This window comes from Phodopus roborovskii, unplaced genomic scaffold (genome assembly GCF_943737965.1).
Source record: "Phodopus roborovskii unplaced genomic scaffold, PHOROB, whole genome shotgun sequence".
Lineage (NCBI taxonomy): Eukaryota > Metazoa > Chordata > Mammalia > Rodentia > Cricetidae > Phodopus > Phodopus roborovskii.
Window position 1 is genome coordinate 2,103,497 of NW_026126487.1, and position 20,761 is coordinate 2,124,257.

General features: G+C 36.1%; 1 protein-coding gene across 1 annotated transcript in view; it reads left to right on the top strand.

The window, feature by feature from the left end:
* The window catches only part of Chd9 (chromodomain helicase DNA binding protein 9), a 224,822-nt gene extending 205,365 nt beyond the window's left edge, over positions 1–19,457 (top strand). The window contains exons 32-39 of the mRNA XM_051195107.1: positions 494–654; positions 1,668–1,940; positions 2,780–2,948; positions 5,703–5,842; positions 6,270–6,491; positions 9,869–9,997; positions 13,929–14,033; positions 16,037–19,457. Of these exons, the coding sequence (XP_051051064.1) occupies positions 494–654; positions 1,668–1,940; positions 2,780–2,948; positions 5,703–5,842; positions 6,270–6,491; positions 9,869–9,997; positions 13,929–14,033; positions 16,037–16,906 (2,069 nt within the window). The 3' untranslated portion in view covers positions 16,907–19,457. The remainder of the gene's footprint in view (positions 1–493; positions 655–1,667; positions 1,941–2,779; positions 2,949–5,702; positions 5,843–6,269; positions 6,492–9,868; positions 9,998–13,928; positions 14,034–16,036) is intronic.
* The last annotated feature ends 1,304 nt before the right edge of the window (positions 19,458–20,761 follow it).

Sequence of the window (20,761 nt, forward strand, 5' to 3'; positions counted from 1 at the left end):
ATTCAAGGCATTGCTAAATAGATGAACAGGGGAATTTGAAGTTTTAGGTAATAGCTTATGTTCTCTGTGATTGCTTTAAATGTATTTACTGTTTTCCCCAGAACAAGTTTATTAATGAACAAATAAATGATCTTTATAGAACTACCAGGAATCTTAGATTATACAGACAAATGAGTATCAGTACAAGGATGTACTCTCAGCTGAGTAGTGCTGGGTGGTCCTTTTCTGTGGGTGCCTGCAGTAGCCCAACAGTTCTAGAACAAGAAAATGAGTCAGCACCAAGCTTGTTCTCTGGCTTAAAGAGCCTCATCTTCCAGTGAAGCCGGAGTCCCTTGTCACAGTTCTCTAGACATAACTTTCAGGGTTGCCAAAAGGAGCATGTCCAGGTCTAAGAATTACCTTATTTAGAGACTTGTGGAATATTTCAGACATTGCAGAAGCTTGTAAAAGATTTATATGGGTTTTAAGAGGTGATTATAATTGTTCTCATTAGAGGGTGCCCCTCATGTGAAAGCCTATGATGAAGAAAGTGTTGCATCGCTAAGCACTACCCAGGATGAGACCCAGGATAGTTTCCAGGCAAACAATGGAACACCAGAGTCTGCTTACCTATTACAAGGTGGATATATGCTGGCAGCCTCATATTGGCCAAAGGTAAAATAATAAGTTATTGTTGACATAGGTCATTTAAAATTTTTCTGAATAGCTCTTATTTTGTCTTTTCTTTTTTTGCTTTTTGGTTTTTTGTTGTTTTTTTTTTTAGACCATGTCTGGCTATGCACAGATATCTGCCTATATCTGCCTCTGCCTCCACAGTCCTGGAATTAAAAGGTTTGCACCACCACATCTGGCCTAACAGTAGATACTCTTATATGAAAAAAAAATTGTCATTGTAAATTATGATGACACATTGATATTTGCATCAAAAGTATAAATTATTATTACTGCCTATTAAATGAGTTATACTTACATGTATATACTTCTCAGTGTAACTTTTTAATGTTTAGGATGATGGACAGTGAATGCCTTTTGTAGTTGTAACCTACCAAAAGGTTCCTAGTAAAATAGGTGGTAAAAGCAGCTACAATTGGATTACTATAATCCTCCATATGAGACTAGACTAGTACATAGGTACCTTTAGTAATGAGGTTGGGTAGTGAGAAATGGAGGAGACTGTTCTCTTTCTATATGTCTAAGTTGCTTTTTTTCTTTTTAAATAATGAACCCCTGTATTGCATTTGTTATTACAAAGGAAAAAAGGGGGGCTACAGATGTAGCTCCATTAATAGAGTATATGCCTAACATGCACAGAGCCTCAGGTTTAACTGCGCACTATGGTACACATCTGTATTTCTGTAATTCCAGCAACTAGGAAGTGGAAATAAGAGGATCAGAAGTTCAGGGTCATCCTTGGGCTATTTAGTGTGTTCAAGGCCAGACTTTGTTGTCGGAATAAAATATTAAAAATATCTTTGTTGTAAAATGCTTTTGAACTTCACCAAAGGAATTTGTACTGAATAATTTACAGAATTATAATACATATGAGAATATACATGCATACTGCATGCAGAGTTGTGCCTGGTTTAAGTCATCAAATCTCTTAGATTATTTGTTCTCCAAATGGCCTAAATACTAAAAGTATGCCTTGTTGCTACCTACTTTTGTAGGATCGGGTGATGATCAACCGTTTGGACAGTATTTGTCAAACAGTTCTGAAAGGGAAATGGCCTTCAGCTAGAAGAAATTATGATGCCAATACGGTGGCTTCTTTCTATACCACAAAACTGCTGGATAGTCCAGGAGCAGCCACAGAATATAGCGAGCCCAGTGTCCCTACGCCCCCAGCTGTTGCTGTCAAAGAAGAGCATGAACAGTCAACACAGATGTCAAAGGTGAAGAAGCATGTACGCGAAAAGGAGTTTACAGTGAAAATCAAAGACGTATGTGTATTTTTATTGCCCTAGGGCCTGGTTGCGATTGCGGTGTGCAGCATGCTTTTCCTGCAGATGGCTGCCTGCTCTTACTCTTCCTTCCTTCACATACTTGTTCCATGGTATTTGGATTGTTTCTTTTCTCATACCTAGGTTGTTCAAGTTGAATATCCCATTAAAGGGCTCATCATTAAATATGTCTCTCTCCTGAGTACAGTTCTCCTGAGCAAGAGGTTTCTTTAAAAAATGTGACAATTTCCGTTCTAGTCTTTTTATATACTGTTTATGTGGTATATCAGTACACTTTGTCTCTTAAACATTTAACTGTGCCCATTATTATTTTAATTATTATTTTATTATGATCTTTGAAACTTAATTTTTTGATAACTAAAATATGGGGGAAATTTAATGTGGAGGACACACATGAAACCCTAGCACCTTAAAGGCTCAGAAAGGAACAGGGAGAAAGAAATTGAGGGCAACTTGAGGGCACACAATAAGACCATATTTCATACATTAAAAAAATGTATATGAGTATGTATATATATATGTGTGGGTATGCTCTTAAAAATGTCATAAATAATGTACTTAAAAATGTCTGTCTGAAGTTGAAAATGATTCAGCTATCATGTACTTCTCACATGAAAAAGTATGATTCATATTCATTGGAGAAATGATTAATGTGTTTTTCCTATATTGATTTGAAAACAGGAGAACCTCAGTAGTGTATCAGGGATTTGCCTTCACTCTTTCTAAGTAAACTATTTTTCTTGATATCCTACAGTAGGGTTTTTTTTTTCTTAGCATTTTCTATATTAATAATGGTTTTGGTTTGTTTGTTTCAATAGGAGGGTGGCTTGAAGTTGACATTTCAGAAGCAGGGGCTTGCCCAGAAAAGACCGTTTGATGGTGAAGATGGTGCCCTGGGCCAGCAGCAGTACCTCACTCGACTTCGGGAGCTCCAGAGTGCTTCAGAGACGAGCCTTGTTAATTTTCCAAAATCTATGCCAGCATCAGGTAAATATGCAAAAAACAAGGAATATTTATTAACAAGATATTCCTTGCCATTTCCAAATCTTCTTTAGTAGACTTTTGAGATTAAAAATTTATTTTTTTTCTTTAGTGTTGGGTACCTCCGTAATGTCTATAAAGTAGTCAGCATAATTTGAATTTTATTAATTCCTAGGATGTGTTTATATGGTGTGTGTGCATGTGTGCATGTGTTTGTGTGCATTCATGCACACTGAAGATCAAACTAGGGACTTCCCTTTACCACTGAAAGCCCTGTTGGAATTTTAACATGGCATTTTGAATTCAGCAGTTTGGAAATACCATTTTTTTAGTATATTTTAACAGATAAAAGTTAGCATTTTGGTAAAATAGTATATTTGTGCTTCAAACAATGATTATCAAGTCACATGGTAGAATACTATACTTAATGCCTGTATGGCAAATCATAGCATTTTGAATACAATTACCATATTAATGTCTTTCCTCTTAATTCTTTATTTCTTCTAACCTTTTGGCAACTTGAACATTTACTGAATAAATCATTTATGCCATGTGTTGCATGCTCTTTGAACAATGAGGAATGCATTGGACTAGCTGGAGAGATGATTCAGTAGTTAAGAGCAATTGTTCTTTCAGAAGCCCTGGCTCACAACCATCAGTAACTCCAGTTCTAGAGGGATCCCTACACCCTCTTCTGACTTCCATGGGCACCAGACATGTAAATGGTTCACATACATACATACATACATACATACATACATACATACATACAAGTAAAGTACCCATGAAATAAAAATGAATAACAAAAAATATTTTAAACACACTCAACACTGTTTTTGCTTGTTTGACCTCCTTCTATGTTCTTCTGAAAGTGTCAACAATTACAAACTGTGTTTAAGATCAGTTGAGTCTCAAGAGTATTCATCAGCTTTACTTACCCCCAGAAATAGAAATAAAATAATTCTCAATTAAAGAAAATGAATTAGTTGAATTTTCACTATACCTTCTTTATTTCAGAAGGCTAAGGACTCTGCTTTAATAGGAACTAAGTCTGGTTGCCACATAATACTTGGAAGCATTTCAACTGTTACTGTGCATGAGCTTAGTGTGTGGCACTCCTACAGTTTGGTAATTGATTGCTGTTTTCAACTGATGCTATTTCTACCTTTTAAATTATAGATTAGCTTAGCTTCATTGGCATTAGTTTGGTCTCCTGTAGATTCATTAACCATTCAGTATAATTTTCTAGTTACTAGGTGCACACATGTCAGACTTAGAATTGAAGGGCTGAGGCTGTAACTTGGTGGATAAAGCATGTGCCATATAAGCCTGAAGATCAGCCCGAGGATCCCTGGCATATCATAAAAGACTAGGCAGGTGTAGAAGCCTACCTGTAATCCCAGTGCTTGATAGCTAGCCAAATCAGTGGGCTCTGGATTCACTGAGAGACCCTGTCTCATTACGTAAAGTGGAGAACAATTGAGGAAGATATCCAATGGCAAGCTCTGGCCTCCACACACACATACACATGTGTATGCACAGCTGCACACGTGTGTCCAGTTCTACCACATACATATTCATAATGCTCCTTTTGCCACCAGAAGCACATTAAAGGTGAGTGTTTTTATTCATGAAGTTTATGTTTCCCAATGCTTTACAATGGCAGCTTTGTAGTTAATAGCTCCTCTTCCCCCCAATAAAACACAAGGATGAATAGAGATCAGCTGTGGACTCTCCTGTCTACCCTAAGTGTGTTTACCATTTCCATTCCTAACTTGAAAGCCCCTCTATAAGCTATAGTCAGTACTTAGATCATGTGAAGGTTTCAGTGCCATTGCAGCTGAAGATTGTCCATGTTTACCTATCAGTAACTCTTGAATAATACTGTACATAGTGCATAGTAATATATATAAAATATCATGTAGCAAATATGGTTTATATAGTTATTACTGTTGTGTTCCTTTTTGTATTGTGTCAATACTTTTCATATTAATAATATAAATTAGAGTCTGAACGTATGGCTCAGTGATTAAGAGTGCATATAGCTCTTATAGAGGACCTGTCTCTAGCACTCAAATCAGGCAGCCACAAATGCCTTAACTCCAGCTCCAGGGGCTTCAGTGCCTGCTTCTGAACTCCACAGGTACCTGAATTTTAAATAAAAATTTAAAGCATATAATAATGATAATGATATGTATAATATATAATAGTAGTGATCACACTAGTTTTAAAACTGTATAAACCCATGTTAAAGTTGCATGTATTATTATTAATACTATGTAGTTCTCTCAGTATTTTATGTAATACATGTTGATAATTGAAAATGTGATGTTTGGGTCTGTTTTCCTTCCTGGACTTTTTGGGAAACAGTTGACATTAACATTTTGAGCCTTCTGTTGTCTGTAAAATGAAATGGGAAGAGAAAGAGATGTCACATTTTGTGGCAAATTAAGTAAAACAACATGCAAAGTGGCAGTAAAAAGTTTACTACAAGTCAGGGGATGCGATACATGCCCATAATCCCAGGATGCAGGTGGTGAACACAGGAGGCTTAGGATTGGGGGGCTAGTGTGAGCTATTGAGTGAGAGACCTAGATTATAAATTTGTAAGTTTTTAAATTGAGAAACTATCATATTTTTAATCCTAAAACTTCTTAGTTTAGTTTAGGGTATAAAAGAACTAATTTCTCATACATTTAGAAAAATTGTAATGTCTCATTTAAGTTTTGAGTCACTATTTTGCATTTTTATTTTAATTAGGTACTTCCATTCAGTCAACTCTTGGTGCCAATGGAGTGATATTAGACAACCAGCCTATCATGAAGAAAAGACGCGGAAGGAGGAAGAATGTAGAAGGTGTTGACATCCTCTTTTTAAACAGAAATAAGCCACCTAATCATGTAAGGAAAACTTTTTTAAATTATTTAAACTTAAGTCTGAATTTCAATCCTAATAAGTATATAATTGCTCTTTTACTATTTTAATAAAATAAATAATAAGGAAATTAGTCCTTCACCCTTTTAAATTGTATCTTAATAGAATTTTAATACTGACAAAAAGGCATAAAAAATTAAGTTTAAAAGACTTGGCAGAATTTTAGACACTGCTTTCTTCTTCAAAAAAGAATATCTCTGTTGAATCTGGGCATGGTAGAGTACTTGTGTGACCTCAGTATTGAATATACAGAGGTAAGAGGGTCACTGCCAGTTTCAGGCCATCCTGGTGCAGTGAGGAATGCAGTGTGTGTGTGTGTGACAGTTACTGTGTTGAACAAAAATTAGAATAATAAAACATGAAAATAAAAATGCTATTTGGTATTTTATGCAGTTTTCTTTAGACTTAACCACCTCACAGATTTCCACAGGGATAAACCCAGCACTATCCTATACTCAGCCTCAGAGGATTCCTGATACAGAAAGTCCAGTTCCAGTTATTAATCTCAAAGATGGGACAAGACTCGCAGGAGATGATGCGCCGAAGAGAAAGGACCTGGACAGATGGCTTAAGGAGCATCCAGGCTATGTGGAAGACTTAGGAGCTTTTATTCCAGTAAGTATATTTTAAAAATCTGGGTATATTTTGTTCTTCTGATTCATCAAACCTGTAATGAAGTACAAGTTCTGTATAAAAATCACTTTAGGCCAGCTATGGTGGTACACACCTATAATTCCAGTGATCAATAAAAAAACTTCTGATGTAAAGTACTTCTTTATATCCAGTAAAGGTTGTATAACACATAACACTTCCAGCCTTTTTTTTCTCATGAAGATTATTTTAAAGTAATAAAAAATACAAAGTAATAAAATTATTAAAGTGTGAGTTTGCCTACCATAACACTATTTTACATCCATTATCTCATTTAGTATAACATTATTAAGATAGTATTGTTAATTTTTTTATTTATTATTTTTAGAGGTTTTTTTTTTTTGTTTTTGTTTTTTTTTTTTAGAGATAGGTTTCTCTGTGTAGCCTTGACTGTCCTGGAGTAGTAGACTAGGCTGGCATCAAACTCACAGAGATCCACCTGCCTCTGCTTCCCAGGTGCTGGGATTAAAGGTGTATACTACCACTGCTGTTTAAATTATTTCATAAAGTAATTAAAATACTGAAGTTTTAAGTAAATAAATAGTTCAAGACCACAGAAAAATTAGTCTTTAAGCCGTAAGTGTACAGTTTCTTTCTCCAGATGGAAGAGTTTGTTTATTCAAGATATGAGTCACTATATTTAGTTTGCATTGTCTTTGTCCTCTGGGATGCTGTCTATTGCCTTTTACATATGCTTTCTCAGTCATAGAAATCTATTGTTTGTTTTTTATTACATTCTATAAGACAATAATGTTTCAAATTTAATGTGCCACATATTTAAGTGTAACATTTCTGTGTACTTTTTGAGGCAAAAGAGTAAAGCCATACTCCCTACAGTGAAGGTAGCAGGCTTATTTTATCTGCCTCTATTGTGAAGTTCATATGGATTACATCAGGGAAACTTGTTTCCTACCAAGTGGGCTTCTTGAGAACTATGTCTTACTCACCTTGTTGTCTCAAGGCTCTGCACATGAGTCCTTAAACTTAGAATAGATCTGCCTACCTATAAATGTGTTGTTGTTTTTTCAAGACAGATTTCTCTTTGTGGTTTTGGTTGTCCTGCAATTCACTCTGTAAATGAGGCTGGCTTTGAACTCCCAGAGATCTGCCTGCCTCTGCCTCTGCCTCTGCCTCCTGAGTACTGGGATTAAGGCATGTATCACTACACAGCTTTTTTTTTTTTTAATCTATGATTTTAAAAATTTTAAATTTTGAAAACTTTACTTGCAGTGTGAAGTACTATTAACAGAATAAAATTCCTTTCTTTTCATATGAAACAACTAGATAATCTTTATATTTATAATACAAATTTTGATCCAGTATTTCTTTTTATAACCAAGAAACAGCCTAGTAGTCTAAAACAGAAAACTTTAGTCTGGGATTTTAGATGCCTTACATATCCCTAGTTTGTGCAATAGTTTCCACAAATTCTCAATCTTTCCTTTAATTCCTTTCTATTTTATTATCAAATACTTTTATCATTATGTGAATAGAGATTTCCCTATAACTACATCAGGCCATGAAAGTGAATGTTGCAATTATGAAACCTATGAATTCATAGCATGTTAGAAAAATATCATTCTTTTATTGAACCAACATGATTATATTGTGTGACATTACTAAGAACTAATACAATTTCAGTAACCAAAGATAGAAAAATAAAAATGTAAAGTTCTTTCTTACCCATGTGACACTGTCTAGTCTCCAAAGCATTTTTTGTACCTTTTTCTTATCATGTATTAGCTTTCTCTGTAGTTTAATAGTTATAAGGTTACCTTAGAATGTAACAGAGATGAGGTGTGAATAAAATGCCATGAACAGGAAGATTAGAATAGTAACTGCCTAGACAGACTAAAAATGTATGGAGAAAGAAAGTTGTAATAGTAAATGAAAAAAACAAAACAAAACAAACAAACAAAAAAAAAAACTAAATAAACATTGACTCCTTGAGTATAAGAGGAAGGTATTCCAGGAATTGTAGAACAATCATGAAGAGCATTATAACTCAATTTATTTTACTTGTATTTTCGACTCTTATGAGACAGAGTTTCTCTGTAACTTTGCCTGCCCTTAAATTCACTGTACACCAGGCTGGCCTTGAAATCACAGAGATCATGAAGAGCATTAAAAGATGGTATGCATATAGAACTATTCACAAAAGTAGTCACTGATCTGAGGGCCCAAAGTCTGGCAGAAAACAAGGAGAGTAACTGTGAAGAGAAAAGATGAGTTCCATAAGCTCAGGCTGAGGTGAGACTGTTAGGCCCAGCCCAAGAGTTTGAGCAAATAATTTCTTGGAATTTTATGGTTGATTGGAAATAACTCCAAAAATCAAAGTCTTTCTTGTTCACAATTGAAGAGACAAATTTGATGCAAAGGTTTTTTTCATTTTTATTGCCAGATTTTGTGCCCTTTATTTTAATTTGTTTGTTTGTTTTTGAGATAGGGTCTTTCTGTGTAGCCCTGGTTGTCTTGGAACTCACTCTATAGACCAGGCTGGCCTCAAATTCACAGAGATCCATCTGCCACTGCCTTCCTAGTGCTGAAATTAAAGGTGTGTGCCATTATACTCAGCCTGCTCTTTTTACTTCATAGCTGAATGACTTTGAAAATAATTACCTCTTAATGTCTTGATTTGCACTATAAAAATAATACCTTTAATATTGTGAGGATTACATGAGAAGAAAAAAATAGAGATTAAGAGAAATGAATGTCTCTAGCACAATTATGAATTGTTGTAGCAGGAATTGGTGGCATACACCAGTAATCTCAGGATGTACAAGTCAGAGACAAGAGGGTCACCAGTTCAAGCACACCCTTTGTTCAGAATGAGATCAGGGCCAACCTGGGCTATATGAGACCCTACCTCAAAAACAAACAAATAAATAAATTAACAGTCACAGAACAGAGGGAGCCTGAGGAGTTCTCCTGGAATTTACCAGATGAGAAACTTACCAAATGAAATATAGGTGATGGAAAATAACGAGTTGTTTCAGAGGAAACTGTTCCATTAGCACCAATGACACCTCCAGGTGTCTGGTGTCATTGTAGGTTTTCTGTGGCCTTTAGGAAAGAGCTGGCAAAGACTCACTGCAAGGGTCATACTTTCATATAGAAACATAATAGTGATCGTCATCGTGATCTTGTGTATATTTTTAAATATAAAATTAGGAAAAATGTCAGAATTAATATACTGAAAGTTTAAAATGTTAAGCTGACTAACTAGAAAATGAGAGCTTTCACCTCATACAGGGCTAAGCACCTGGGTCAGCTCATGTGCATTATTCTGAACAGTGTTGAACAGAGCCACAAGCTTCAAGGTGCTTCTTGGTGTGTTTTAGAGAGTGCAGCTTCACGAGGGAAGACCCAAACAGAAAAGGCATCGATGCCGAAACCCAAACAAACTGGATGTCAACAGTCTCACTGGAGAGGAACGTGTACAGCTAATTAACAGAAGGAATGCAAGAAAGGTATCTATGTCTCTTGTTACCCTTTCACTCCAATGCTGCACTTAAAGAAATTGGTTGCACTAGAATGGATTGAACCTATCAGAATTGTGGGAAAAGACAAGCATAATAATTTTATGTAGTCTAATATCAAATCCAACATTGTTTCCCATCTCTAAAAACTTTATGGTTTGATTTTTTTTAAATAATTTTTTAAATTTAAATTAGAAACAAGTTTGTTTTACATGTCAATCCCAGTTTCTATACCCTCCCGTCCTCTCCTGTTCCCCCCACCAACCCCAATCCCATCCCCTTTCTGCTCCCCAGGGAGGGTGAGGCCTTCCATGGGGAGTCTTCAAAGTCTATCATGTCATTTGGAGCAGGGTCCAGGCCCTCCCTCTATGTGGAATGGGCTCCCAAAGTCCATTCATACACTAGAGATAAATACTGATCCACTACCAGAGGCCCACAGACTGCCCAGTCCTCCCAACTAACACACATTCAGGGGGTCTGGGTCAGTCCTGTGCTCAAATCTGACATTTATTGATGAAACTAGTAAATGAAATAAGCAAGCCATTCCACAGTTCTGGCCAAGCAGTGTTGTATGGTTGTGCAGTGTACAGGACACTCTATCTCAGGCAGTGGTTCTTTTCAGGGTATAATTTTGTTCCCTCAGGGGACATTTGTTGCCTTCAAAAAACTGAAAAAGCAGGAGGGCAGGCAGGGCAGCCTTGGGAGATGGTTCAGTTGGCAAAGTAATTGCTGGGTAAATATGGGGACCTAAGTTCAAACCCCCAGTATCCTCTTAAATGTCAAGTACAGCAAAACATCCCTGTAAATCCAGAAGGACCCCAGGACACTGGCTATCCAGTCTAGCTGAACTGGTGAATCCCAGGTTCACTGAGAAAAACCTATCTCAAAAAATAAGATGGAGAATAATTGAGGATGACATGTGAGGCTGATCTCTGATCGCCACACACATGCACATACATGTGTACATATACCCATGTGCAAACCCAAATACAGAAATGTTTTTTAAATCAACTAAAGCTAACTACTATAGCAAATAACCACAGAAAAGCAAATGTCAGAATTACATAGAACTTAAGAAGTTAAAAATTATTACAATGGAAATAGAATGAATTGAAAAGAATAGAGGAAGTAGTCAGAGAAAAAGAAAAGAAGAACCTATTAAATAAAAGCCAAAACAAGCAGAAAATAAGAGAAGAATATTTGGAAGAAGAGAAAAACAAGATAGCAAAAAAAAGAATTATATAGTTGCGCCTCTCTCAACAAACAAAATTTCACATTACTGAGTATTTTAATTGTCTCAGCCAGTTTTGGGGTTTTGTTTATTCATTTGGTTTTCTTTTGAGGGGGGTTATTTTGATGATTTTGTCTTTTGAGATAAGGTCTCCTGTACCCCAAGTTGGCCTCACTATGTAACAGAGGATGCCCTTGATATCATGATCATTTTGCCTCTGCTTTCTGAGTCTTGAGGTGATAGGTGTGTGCCACCATACCTAGCAGCTTCTTAGCCAATTTTAAGGGAAGGAATGCTTTTTGGTTTTTTGTTTTGTTTTTTAATTTTTTAAGTTTAATACTAAACGTGTGTGTGTGTGTGTGTGTGTGTGTGTGTGTGTGTGTGTGTGTGTGGTGTGTATACAAAGGTCAAAGGACAACATGCACGTTAGTTCTTTTCTTCCACCATGTAAGTCATGGGAATTGAACTCAGGTTGTCAGACTTAACACAAGTACCTTTTTTTGCTGGGCCATGTATCTGGCAGCAAATATTTTAACTGTTGATGTTGTAAATTTTCTGGAATCCTGTTCATTTCCCTTGAGTTGTAGGGTTCTCTTTTCTTGTCTCTAAGGTTAAGTTGATGAATTACTTAGAAAAAGAAACTTCCTAATAGATCCAGTTAGTTTTAGGGGAGGAGGTTATATTTTGCTGCATCATATTTTGTTTTGTTTAAAACAGAGTCTCAGTAAAAGTCATCCTGAATGAGGTGACCCAGAAAGGCAAATATAATATGTGCTCACTCATAAGTGGATACTAGACATAAAGCAAAGGACAACCAGCCCACACAGGCCACAACCCTAGAGAACCCTAAGAGTGACATACATAGATCTGCCTATCAAGGGGTAACAGACAAGATCTCCGGAGTAAATTGGGAGTGTGGGGGTCAGGAGAAAGGTGGAAGAGAATAGGGAAGGAGTGAAGGGGAGTGAGAGAAAAATGTATAGCTAATAAAAATGGCAAAAGGATAAATAAAATAAATAAATAAAACAGGGTCTCACACTGCAGCTCAGGCTGACCTGGAACTCACTATGTATGCTTCACTGGCCTCAAACTCAGGGTATTCTTTCTGCATTAGCATTCTGGAGATTGAATTACAGTTTATAAGTCCACTTGAACCTGAAGCTCAATAAAGAGCAGAGTGCAACAGAAATCATAGAGACTAAAGAATATAAGGAATATTAGATGAGAATACTTATAGGTATGGGGGATACATTGACTATAGTCAATGAATGTACATCCTGTCAAGACCTATATTTATCAGTTGGGGATATAGCCAGTGGTAGAATGCTATGTAGCATTCAGTCCCTAGTACCACTCAAGAAAAAAAGGATATAGTGCATATGTTTTCAAGGGTGTATGGAAGAAGGAACTGCTCAAATAGCTTTTAGAAGGCAACGAGACATTAAATTGGTAGGTCAAAATCATTTATCTAAATATTAATGATTTGAATGTATCATATACAAAAGATATTTATAATTTAATAGCATAATTTAGTCAATATGCATAATGAATAAATAAAAGCATGGAATTCTGAGACCTAGATTTGACCTCTCTTGACATTATTAGATGACTTTATAAAGCTAACTATAACTTCTCTGATGCTCGGGTCCTTTCTTTTGAAGATAGAAATACTATCTCAAAAAGTTGTTCTGAGAACTCAAATAAAATATGTGTGCAATGCTCTTAGCACTGTATTTGACTTATTAATCCAGATATTATTATAAGACACTTGTATCACCTCATTTTATCTTCATCAGACACTTTGAAGGAAATATTACTGTCACCCTATTTTATTGATCACAAAGGAGACTGAAAGAGATTTACTGGTTTAACTGAGTTTCCATAGCTTGGAAAGCTGACTCCAAAGGTATACTTTCAGGCAGGCTGTCTTGCCTTTTAAGTGTACCATGAATAGTTCTTCATTTTCTACTCATGTTATTCCACTTAAAATCTCTCTCTCTCTCTCAAAAAAAAAAAGTTTACATCATTTCTATTCCAGTTCATTCCTGTCACTATGACAGATACTGTGACCAAAAACAACTGAGTGAAGGAAAGGTTTGATTTCCAGTTACAGGTTTATCATCAAGAGAAGTTAAGGCAGGAACTCAAGTAAGAATCTGAATACAGGCTGCTTGCTACTCCACAGAGTTAACCCTGACCAAGCATCTCAAACCAACGAACTACAACAGAAATCGTGGAGGAATGCTTCTTGATGCTTCAGTTCTTGCTTGCTAACTTACTTGGAGGCTCATACTCAGCTAGCTTTTTTATACAATGCCAAATCTCCTGCCTACAGTGGGCTGAACTCTCCTACATTAATTAGTAATCAAGACCATCCTACCATGGACATGCCCATAAGCCAGTGCAATCTAGTCAGTTCTTCAGTAGAGATTTTTTTTTTTAATCAATTCTAGGTTGTGTCTGCCAAGTTGACAGTTAAAGATAACCAGAGGACAAATGCAAATAAAAGCTAATGTGTTTATATAGTAGTTCAGTAGTCTATGTATATTGGAGTAATCCTTTCTGATGTCATTATACAGATTGTTAAAGGTTGTTCAAAAACATATTTGAAAGAAATTGTATATCAGAAATTCAATAAGTAACTCCTCACTTAATAGTGTTAACTAACTATCCCTGTTTGTTTGTTCACAGGTTGGAGGTGCATTTGCTCCCCCTTTGAAGGATTTATGTAGATTCCTGAAAGAAAATTCAGAATATGGAGTAGCTCCAGAATGGGGAGATGTTGTTAAGCAATCTGTGAGTGTCTTAAAAACACACCATTTTAGAGATTAGACCCAGTTGATGATGTCTCAGATTAAATGTTCTTTTCAGAATAAGAATTTCATGCACATGTGACAATAGCTTTTCAGTTCACAGTTTTTATTTTTCAGAACGTGTAATTGATGATAGGGTAGAATGCAGAACCAGAGATGCACCTCCCACCCACCCACCCACACACTTTTCTTTTTTTATTTGCAAACATTGTTTGGACAGTGCCACAAAGAAAATCAAGTAGGTATGCAAATATACTCATTAAAAATATTCATCACAGACAGGATCTCTGTAGATAGTCCAGATTGGCTTTGAACTACAATCCTGCCTCAACTTCATTAATACTGGGATTACAGATATGTGCAACTGCCTGAGTTCATTATGGTATAATAGTAAAACAATGGCTAATCAACCAATGGACTATCTATATATTGGAATTTATACAACTGCTTAAAAATTTTGCCCTAGAAGTATATCTGAAGTGGATGGTGGTGATACATACCTTTAATCCAGCTCTCTCAAGGCAGAGGCAGGCAGATTTCTATGAGTTTGGGCCAGCATAGTCTACAGAGTAAGTTCCAGGATAGCCAAAGCTATATAGAGAAACCCTGGCTTAAAAAAAAAATCTGCTATCAGAGATACAATATTGACAACATACTAAGTGTCTTAATATTTAAGATTTTGGGCTATTAAAACCTAACTATATTATTTTTATAGGTGTTCAAATGGAAAAGGCAAGCTTTAAACTAAATTCATTATTATAACTGTTTTTGTTTTGTAAAGTGGTAGGCAGAGTCATACAATAAGAATGAAAGCAAAGATGTATCTATCATACACTTTAAATCTTAGCAGCCCTGTGGCTGAGTGGTAAGAGAAACATGGTTTGGTTCTCTTTATATTATTATTGTACAATCTGCAGTGAGCCCTAATGCTTTTAAAGAGAAAAGGAAGTTGACCAATTAAAACTAAACAAAAAGTAGTACCATTAGATTTCTCCTTAAACAACTTCCTACATCTGTACCTCCACAGATCAGCTGCTAAGCTCAGTTTAAAATGCACACTTTGGGGGTACATCTCAATCTTTATACATTATATAATGAAGTGAAAATGTTCAGGTCATGTTTTGTTTCATTATATTACTAAAATGTATGTGGCTACTAGAAAATGTTAGCTATGTGTGTGACTTGCATTGCATTTCTACTGGACAGTGCTATTGCAAATGTTATAAAATAAAACATTAGGAAGAATTATATAAAAGCTACACAGATCGCCATTTGTCCTGTACTTGGTTACTCTATCAGCAGGTGCTCTTCTCAGCCAGGTGTTAAGCCCTCATCTTTCTTCCTTTTGTTTTTTTTTTTTAACTGCTCATCACCAATATATGATTATACACAAATATATGACTGTTTTGAATATAAGTTCATGAATTCTACTGCCTATCATAAACATTTACAAGTGACAGATATATACACAAGCATTGAAGCCTCTATGATATTCAGATAATAATGAATAATACCATCTTCCTTTTGAGTATATATTTTTTGTCTTGGCTATGAATCCCAAAATGACCATCAAGATTGGTTTAAAACATATCAATTTAACCTCAGCCTTATTTTCCCTGTACTTCCTGTATTGCTTTCCCAGATAAGAAGGATCTGAAAAACTGGTAATGTGCACCAAGAAAGTATTATGAAAATATGCTTGATAAAATGTCTTTGGTTCTTAGGTTTTATGTCCTACAAACTTAAACTTTACAGTATATAGAACTAAATGCCTGTTTCCATTCTTATTCTTAGGATTAAAAAAAAATGGAGGTAGAGGGATAGCTGATTGAAGCCACAACTTAGATTAAAGTTGTGTCTTTCATAATTATTTCATATCAATATAGAACAAGTTTATAAATAGCTACATCTTAATAGGGTATTTAATAACCTGACTTTATCTTCATGTGGCCGTTACTAACAAATATATATATATTTTTTCTCTAGGGGTTTCTTCCAGAAAGTATGTACGAACGTATTCTCACTGGTCCTGTTGTGAGAGAGGAAGTAAGCAGGCGGGGAAGAAGGCCCAAGAGTGGAATTTCCAAGGCTACAATAGCAGCAACTGCTCCTGCCAGCAGTGTGCCAGGCAATCCTTTGTTGACCAACGGATTACTTCCAGGTGTGGATCTTACAGCTCTTCAGGCCTTACAACAAAATCTACAGAACCTGCAGTCATTGCAAGTGACTGCAGGGTTGATGGGCATGCCTGCTGGTCTTTCTTCTGGAGGAGAAACTAAGAACATGGCTGCTATGTTCCCCATGCTACTGTCAGGAATGGCTGGATTACCAAATCTGCTAGGCATGGGAGGACTCCTGTCAAAGACTGCAGAATCTGGGGCTGAAGAAAAAAAAGGAAGTGACTCTAAGGAGCTAGAAGGAAAAAAAGAAAGGACAGAGAGCCAAAGTTCAGAGAATGGAGGAGAAAGCTGTGTGTCAGGTTCTCCTTCAACTTCCTCCACAGCTGCATTGAGTCCAGCTGCAGCTGCCAAGCCCATAGCTCTTAACCCACTATTGCTGTCTAATATACTTTACCCAGGGATGCTGCTCACTCCAGGCCTTAATCTTCATATTCCAACCTTGTCTCAGCCTAATACTTTTGATGTACAGAAAAACAAAAATAATGACTTAGGTTCATCTAAGTCAGTAGAAATAAAGGAAGAAGCTTCCAGAGTTAGAGATCAGAAAGAGAAAGGAGGAACTGAACCTAGTCCTCTCAATGAAAACAGCACAGATGAGGGTTCAGAGAAAGCTTCTTCTGGGTCTGATAGCACATCATCATCATCTGAGGATTCAGACTCAAGCAATGAAGATTGATTGGGGACTCTGCACTTCATCCTAAACTTATTTTACCTTTTCTTTAATTACTAATTGTAAATATCCCAGTGTTGAGTGCATCAATAACTTACTGACAGAACATTTCAGTTGTTTGTTTAGAAGTGCAAACTGCTTTCAGAGACGTTTTGCATGTCCTATTTCTTAAGATCCATAAGTTTCTGAACTCGGATGTACTATCAGATACATACACATATAAAGTTACAGCAAAAGGCATTATAATTTTGTTGGGGGTTAATTTTATGAAAATGATGCTCAATAAGAGTTGTATATTTAATATATTTGCAGTGAACACAGAATACTTTATGCATATTACTGATTTAATTTGAATATAGTTTTACAGCCTCCTTGACACCTATAATTTACAGATCAAAACTCAGCAATAATTTGGGCAGCTAATGAATGTCATGAAAGCTGTAGACTCTACAATCACCATCCATTGCTTTAATTACATAAAATGCTCTAGTGTCGTGATGCACTGCTGATGTTTCCAATTCAGGTACAAGTATGTTTTAAAGAAGAAATAAGTTTCCCAATCAGCCAATTTATCTGGCTACCTGTTACCTCAGCTGAGTTAGTTTAGGAAGTTTACATTCGTTTCTAATTCTGTACTTGTTTTCAGGGGTTTTTAAACACATCCTATATATTATGTCAATCTGGCGAGGAACATGACTTGCATTTTACTGTGCTTAACTCAGAAATCGGTAAAAATGAAGTCATAAAATAATCTTGTGTCATATGGCTTTGGCACCCTGTACACATACATTAAAACTTTTCAAAGTTTGGCCTCCTTTTACAAATAATTATGTCTCAGATGAATAATGTCTTGTTTCCAGGGTTCAGAAAGGCAAACTCAAGAAATGCCACTCTGAGAACTTTCAACACGGCGCCCTTCATGTACAAGAAAACGTTTGTTTGCTTTATTTGTATAGGTTTCTGTTTGTGTCTTATGTCCTGGAAATATTCCAAAATAACAGGTAATAGTAGTCAAGTAATATGCAGATAGTTTGAATTAATTGAGTTTCTAGGAGTAAGAAGACAGCATGTTACCCAGAATCAGTGTTGGGCTATCAGTTTATAATAAACACTGAGCTGCCCACTTTGAAAATGCACTTTGACTAGTCTCAAAAAGATGTACAAACTATACCTATGAAGTCCAAGGCTTCTGTTCTGTTTCTTATAATCCTTTATCATGTACAATTTGTCTGGTATTTGATTTGTGATATCATTTCTCCTGCTAAAGCTGCTATCATTCTGACACGGTAGAGGTCCAAGGTTTACCTTTATACACATCAGAAACAATTAGAACGGACTTAGGCATTCTAAGGAGAGATAAACATTAGAGTTTTCCTGATGTCTAAATAAATCATGGTAAAGTTTGCAAGGTAGTAAATTTTGGAGGAGTACCCCAGTTCTCTCCTATAGGAAAACTAACTTGCAGTATGTTTTAATAGAACTGTTGTTTGTCATGGACTAAATGATTGTACTGGGTTTCCCAAGACCTTTACCAGTAAATTATGTTTCTGTATGTAAAAACGTAACCCATTATTAGACAATGTTATATGTATTTACCAAATTATATAAGTTCCATTGGGATTGTATTATTAATTTTTGTGTTTTCTCAAATTAGTACTTTGAATTGATAGTTCTTTATGCAATGTCTTAGCAATAGTCACTGTAATGCCCATCCAGGAGCAGTGGGTAGTAATCCTTCATCATGAAAATGACATTACATATTTAGTGTGTTCCCTTTGCAGTATTGCACTTTTGTTTAAGTAGAACACACCTGTGAGTAGCCAAAGTTTTTCATACAGTTACCTTGGATTGCAAGTGGAGTGTTTCAGTGCCACCCCTACCCTCCTTCCTCTAGGTCTACCCATATGATCTTTATTCCTGTCTTTCCCAATTAAAAGGAAAAAATGAAGTTTAAAAAAAAAAACCTTGTCATTAAAATCTAATTTATAGCAAAATCTATGAGATAAAGTATTTTCCTAATTATGGTCTAATAAATTTGGTAACACTCTAGTGATTCTCTTTCTATATATAATAAGGCAGTTACAGTTTTCAAAGCATAAAGGCTACTGTTAACTTAAACATTCTCTTGGGTTTCAAGACACTTCTTTGTAGATTGATTGGGGGAAAATTGTCCAGGTGTCAGCTAAGAAAAACATGCAGATATGAAAATGTAAAGTTAAGGGTTATAAAAGAAGTCGATGGAATTACATAATACTGAAGTTGCAGTTGAAAGGATATCCCAGTATGTGTTGGTAGTTACTGAAGGAATTAGAGCTGGTGTTGCCTTGTATTTTAGCCCTTGTTTCAGGTTTTATGATTCAAGTCTTAGTCCAATTTTTCTTTTGGACATTTGCAATATTTACCAGTTGTGTTTTGTGTAGTCTAAATTTGCTTTCTGTAGTTGAGCAAACGTCTTAAAAAGTCCTTTGTAATTTATTAAATTACTTTCTATGATGTTCTATAGAGCAAATGGAAGTTTAATTATTTTTTATTAAACATATTCTTTGACTACCCATGATGTCAGCCTCCATACATGACAGTACTTTTTCACTTGAGTTTTCTATACAATTTATCTCATTCTAAAGAAACCATAGTTATAAATCTTCAAAGACACTTTAGAAGAAATGTTTATTTTTGAAGAAATTCTTATGATGGTGGTGTTTGTGTGTTTTTGTTGGGCCTTTGTCACCCAGACTGGTCTCAAACTCAGGGTTCTGTGATGTACAAGGGTTTGGAATTTTCAATATTTATATCTATAATAGCATCTTAAATGTCCAATTTTCATTTTCAGTTCATTTTTTTCATTGATACTGATGTCTACATAAAAAGGAAATAGCTCTTTACAAGCCTTAAGTGTTAAAGCCCATGTCTAGAGAACGACATCTACCGTATGCCGAACATTATGTTTTCTTTCTTCCCCTTGTATCCCTAAAACTTCCAAAAGGACTAAAAAGACAAACCTCACATCTCCCCCCCACCACCTCCCACCCTTTACCCAAGACAGTGTTTCTCTGTGTAGCTCTGGCTATCCTGGAACTCTGTAGATCAGGCTGGCCTCAAACTCAAAAGAGATCCTCCTGCCTCTGTCTCTTGAGTGCTGGGATTGAAGCCACCACCGCCAGGCTAACCTCACCTCTTAACAGAGTTCATTTAGTCTTGGCCATAAGAATTTTCTCTGACTCAGTGCCATTTTTGGCAGTATGTTTTGGAAACATTTAGCAGACAGCTTCTCTCATTATGGGAGTAAAACTGGGGTCTTGTGTCTTCTTTACCCTGTACACCTGGGGTTGTACCGACTCTTTTTGTATTGCATAGCACAGAATACATAAGCCAGCTACTTCATCTAGTGCTGGCCCAGAAGAGCAGTCACTACTCCAGGGCTGCAGGCAGAACTGGCTGAGTTGGGTATTTTAAGTGTATGTACATGAAGTTCAGATTTTGTGAAGAAAAGGTAATTATGATTAAATAATGGTCATACTGGTTTAGGGTGTCCATTTGAGAAAAGGACAGGACAAAGAGTCACAGAAGATGGCCCTGTAACAGACAGTGCTAGACAAAGAACACCCACTGGGCCCACAGCTAGGAACGCAGGACAGGTGAGCATCAGTTTGCTTTAGGGCCTTGCTAGGACACATTGCCAGGATCTTGATGTGATTTTGCTTCCAGCCTCGACCTTAAAGGATAAATTTCTCTTAAGACTTCCGCTTTGTGGCATTAGAGAAAAAGCAAACACTCCCATACTCAATTATAGTACATAATGTTAGTGTACTGTTTGTAAAGAACTGACTTCTAGGAATCCTACAGTGTAGAAATGAAACCCTT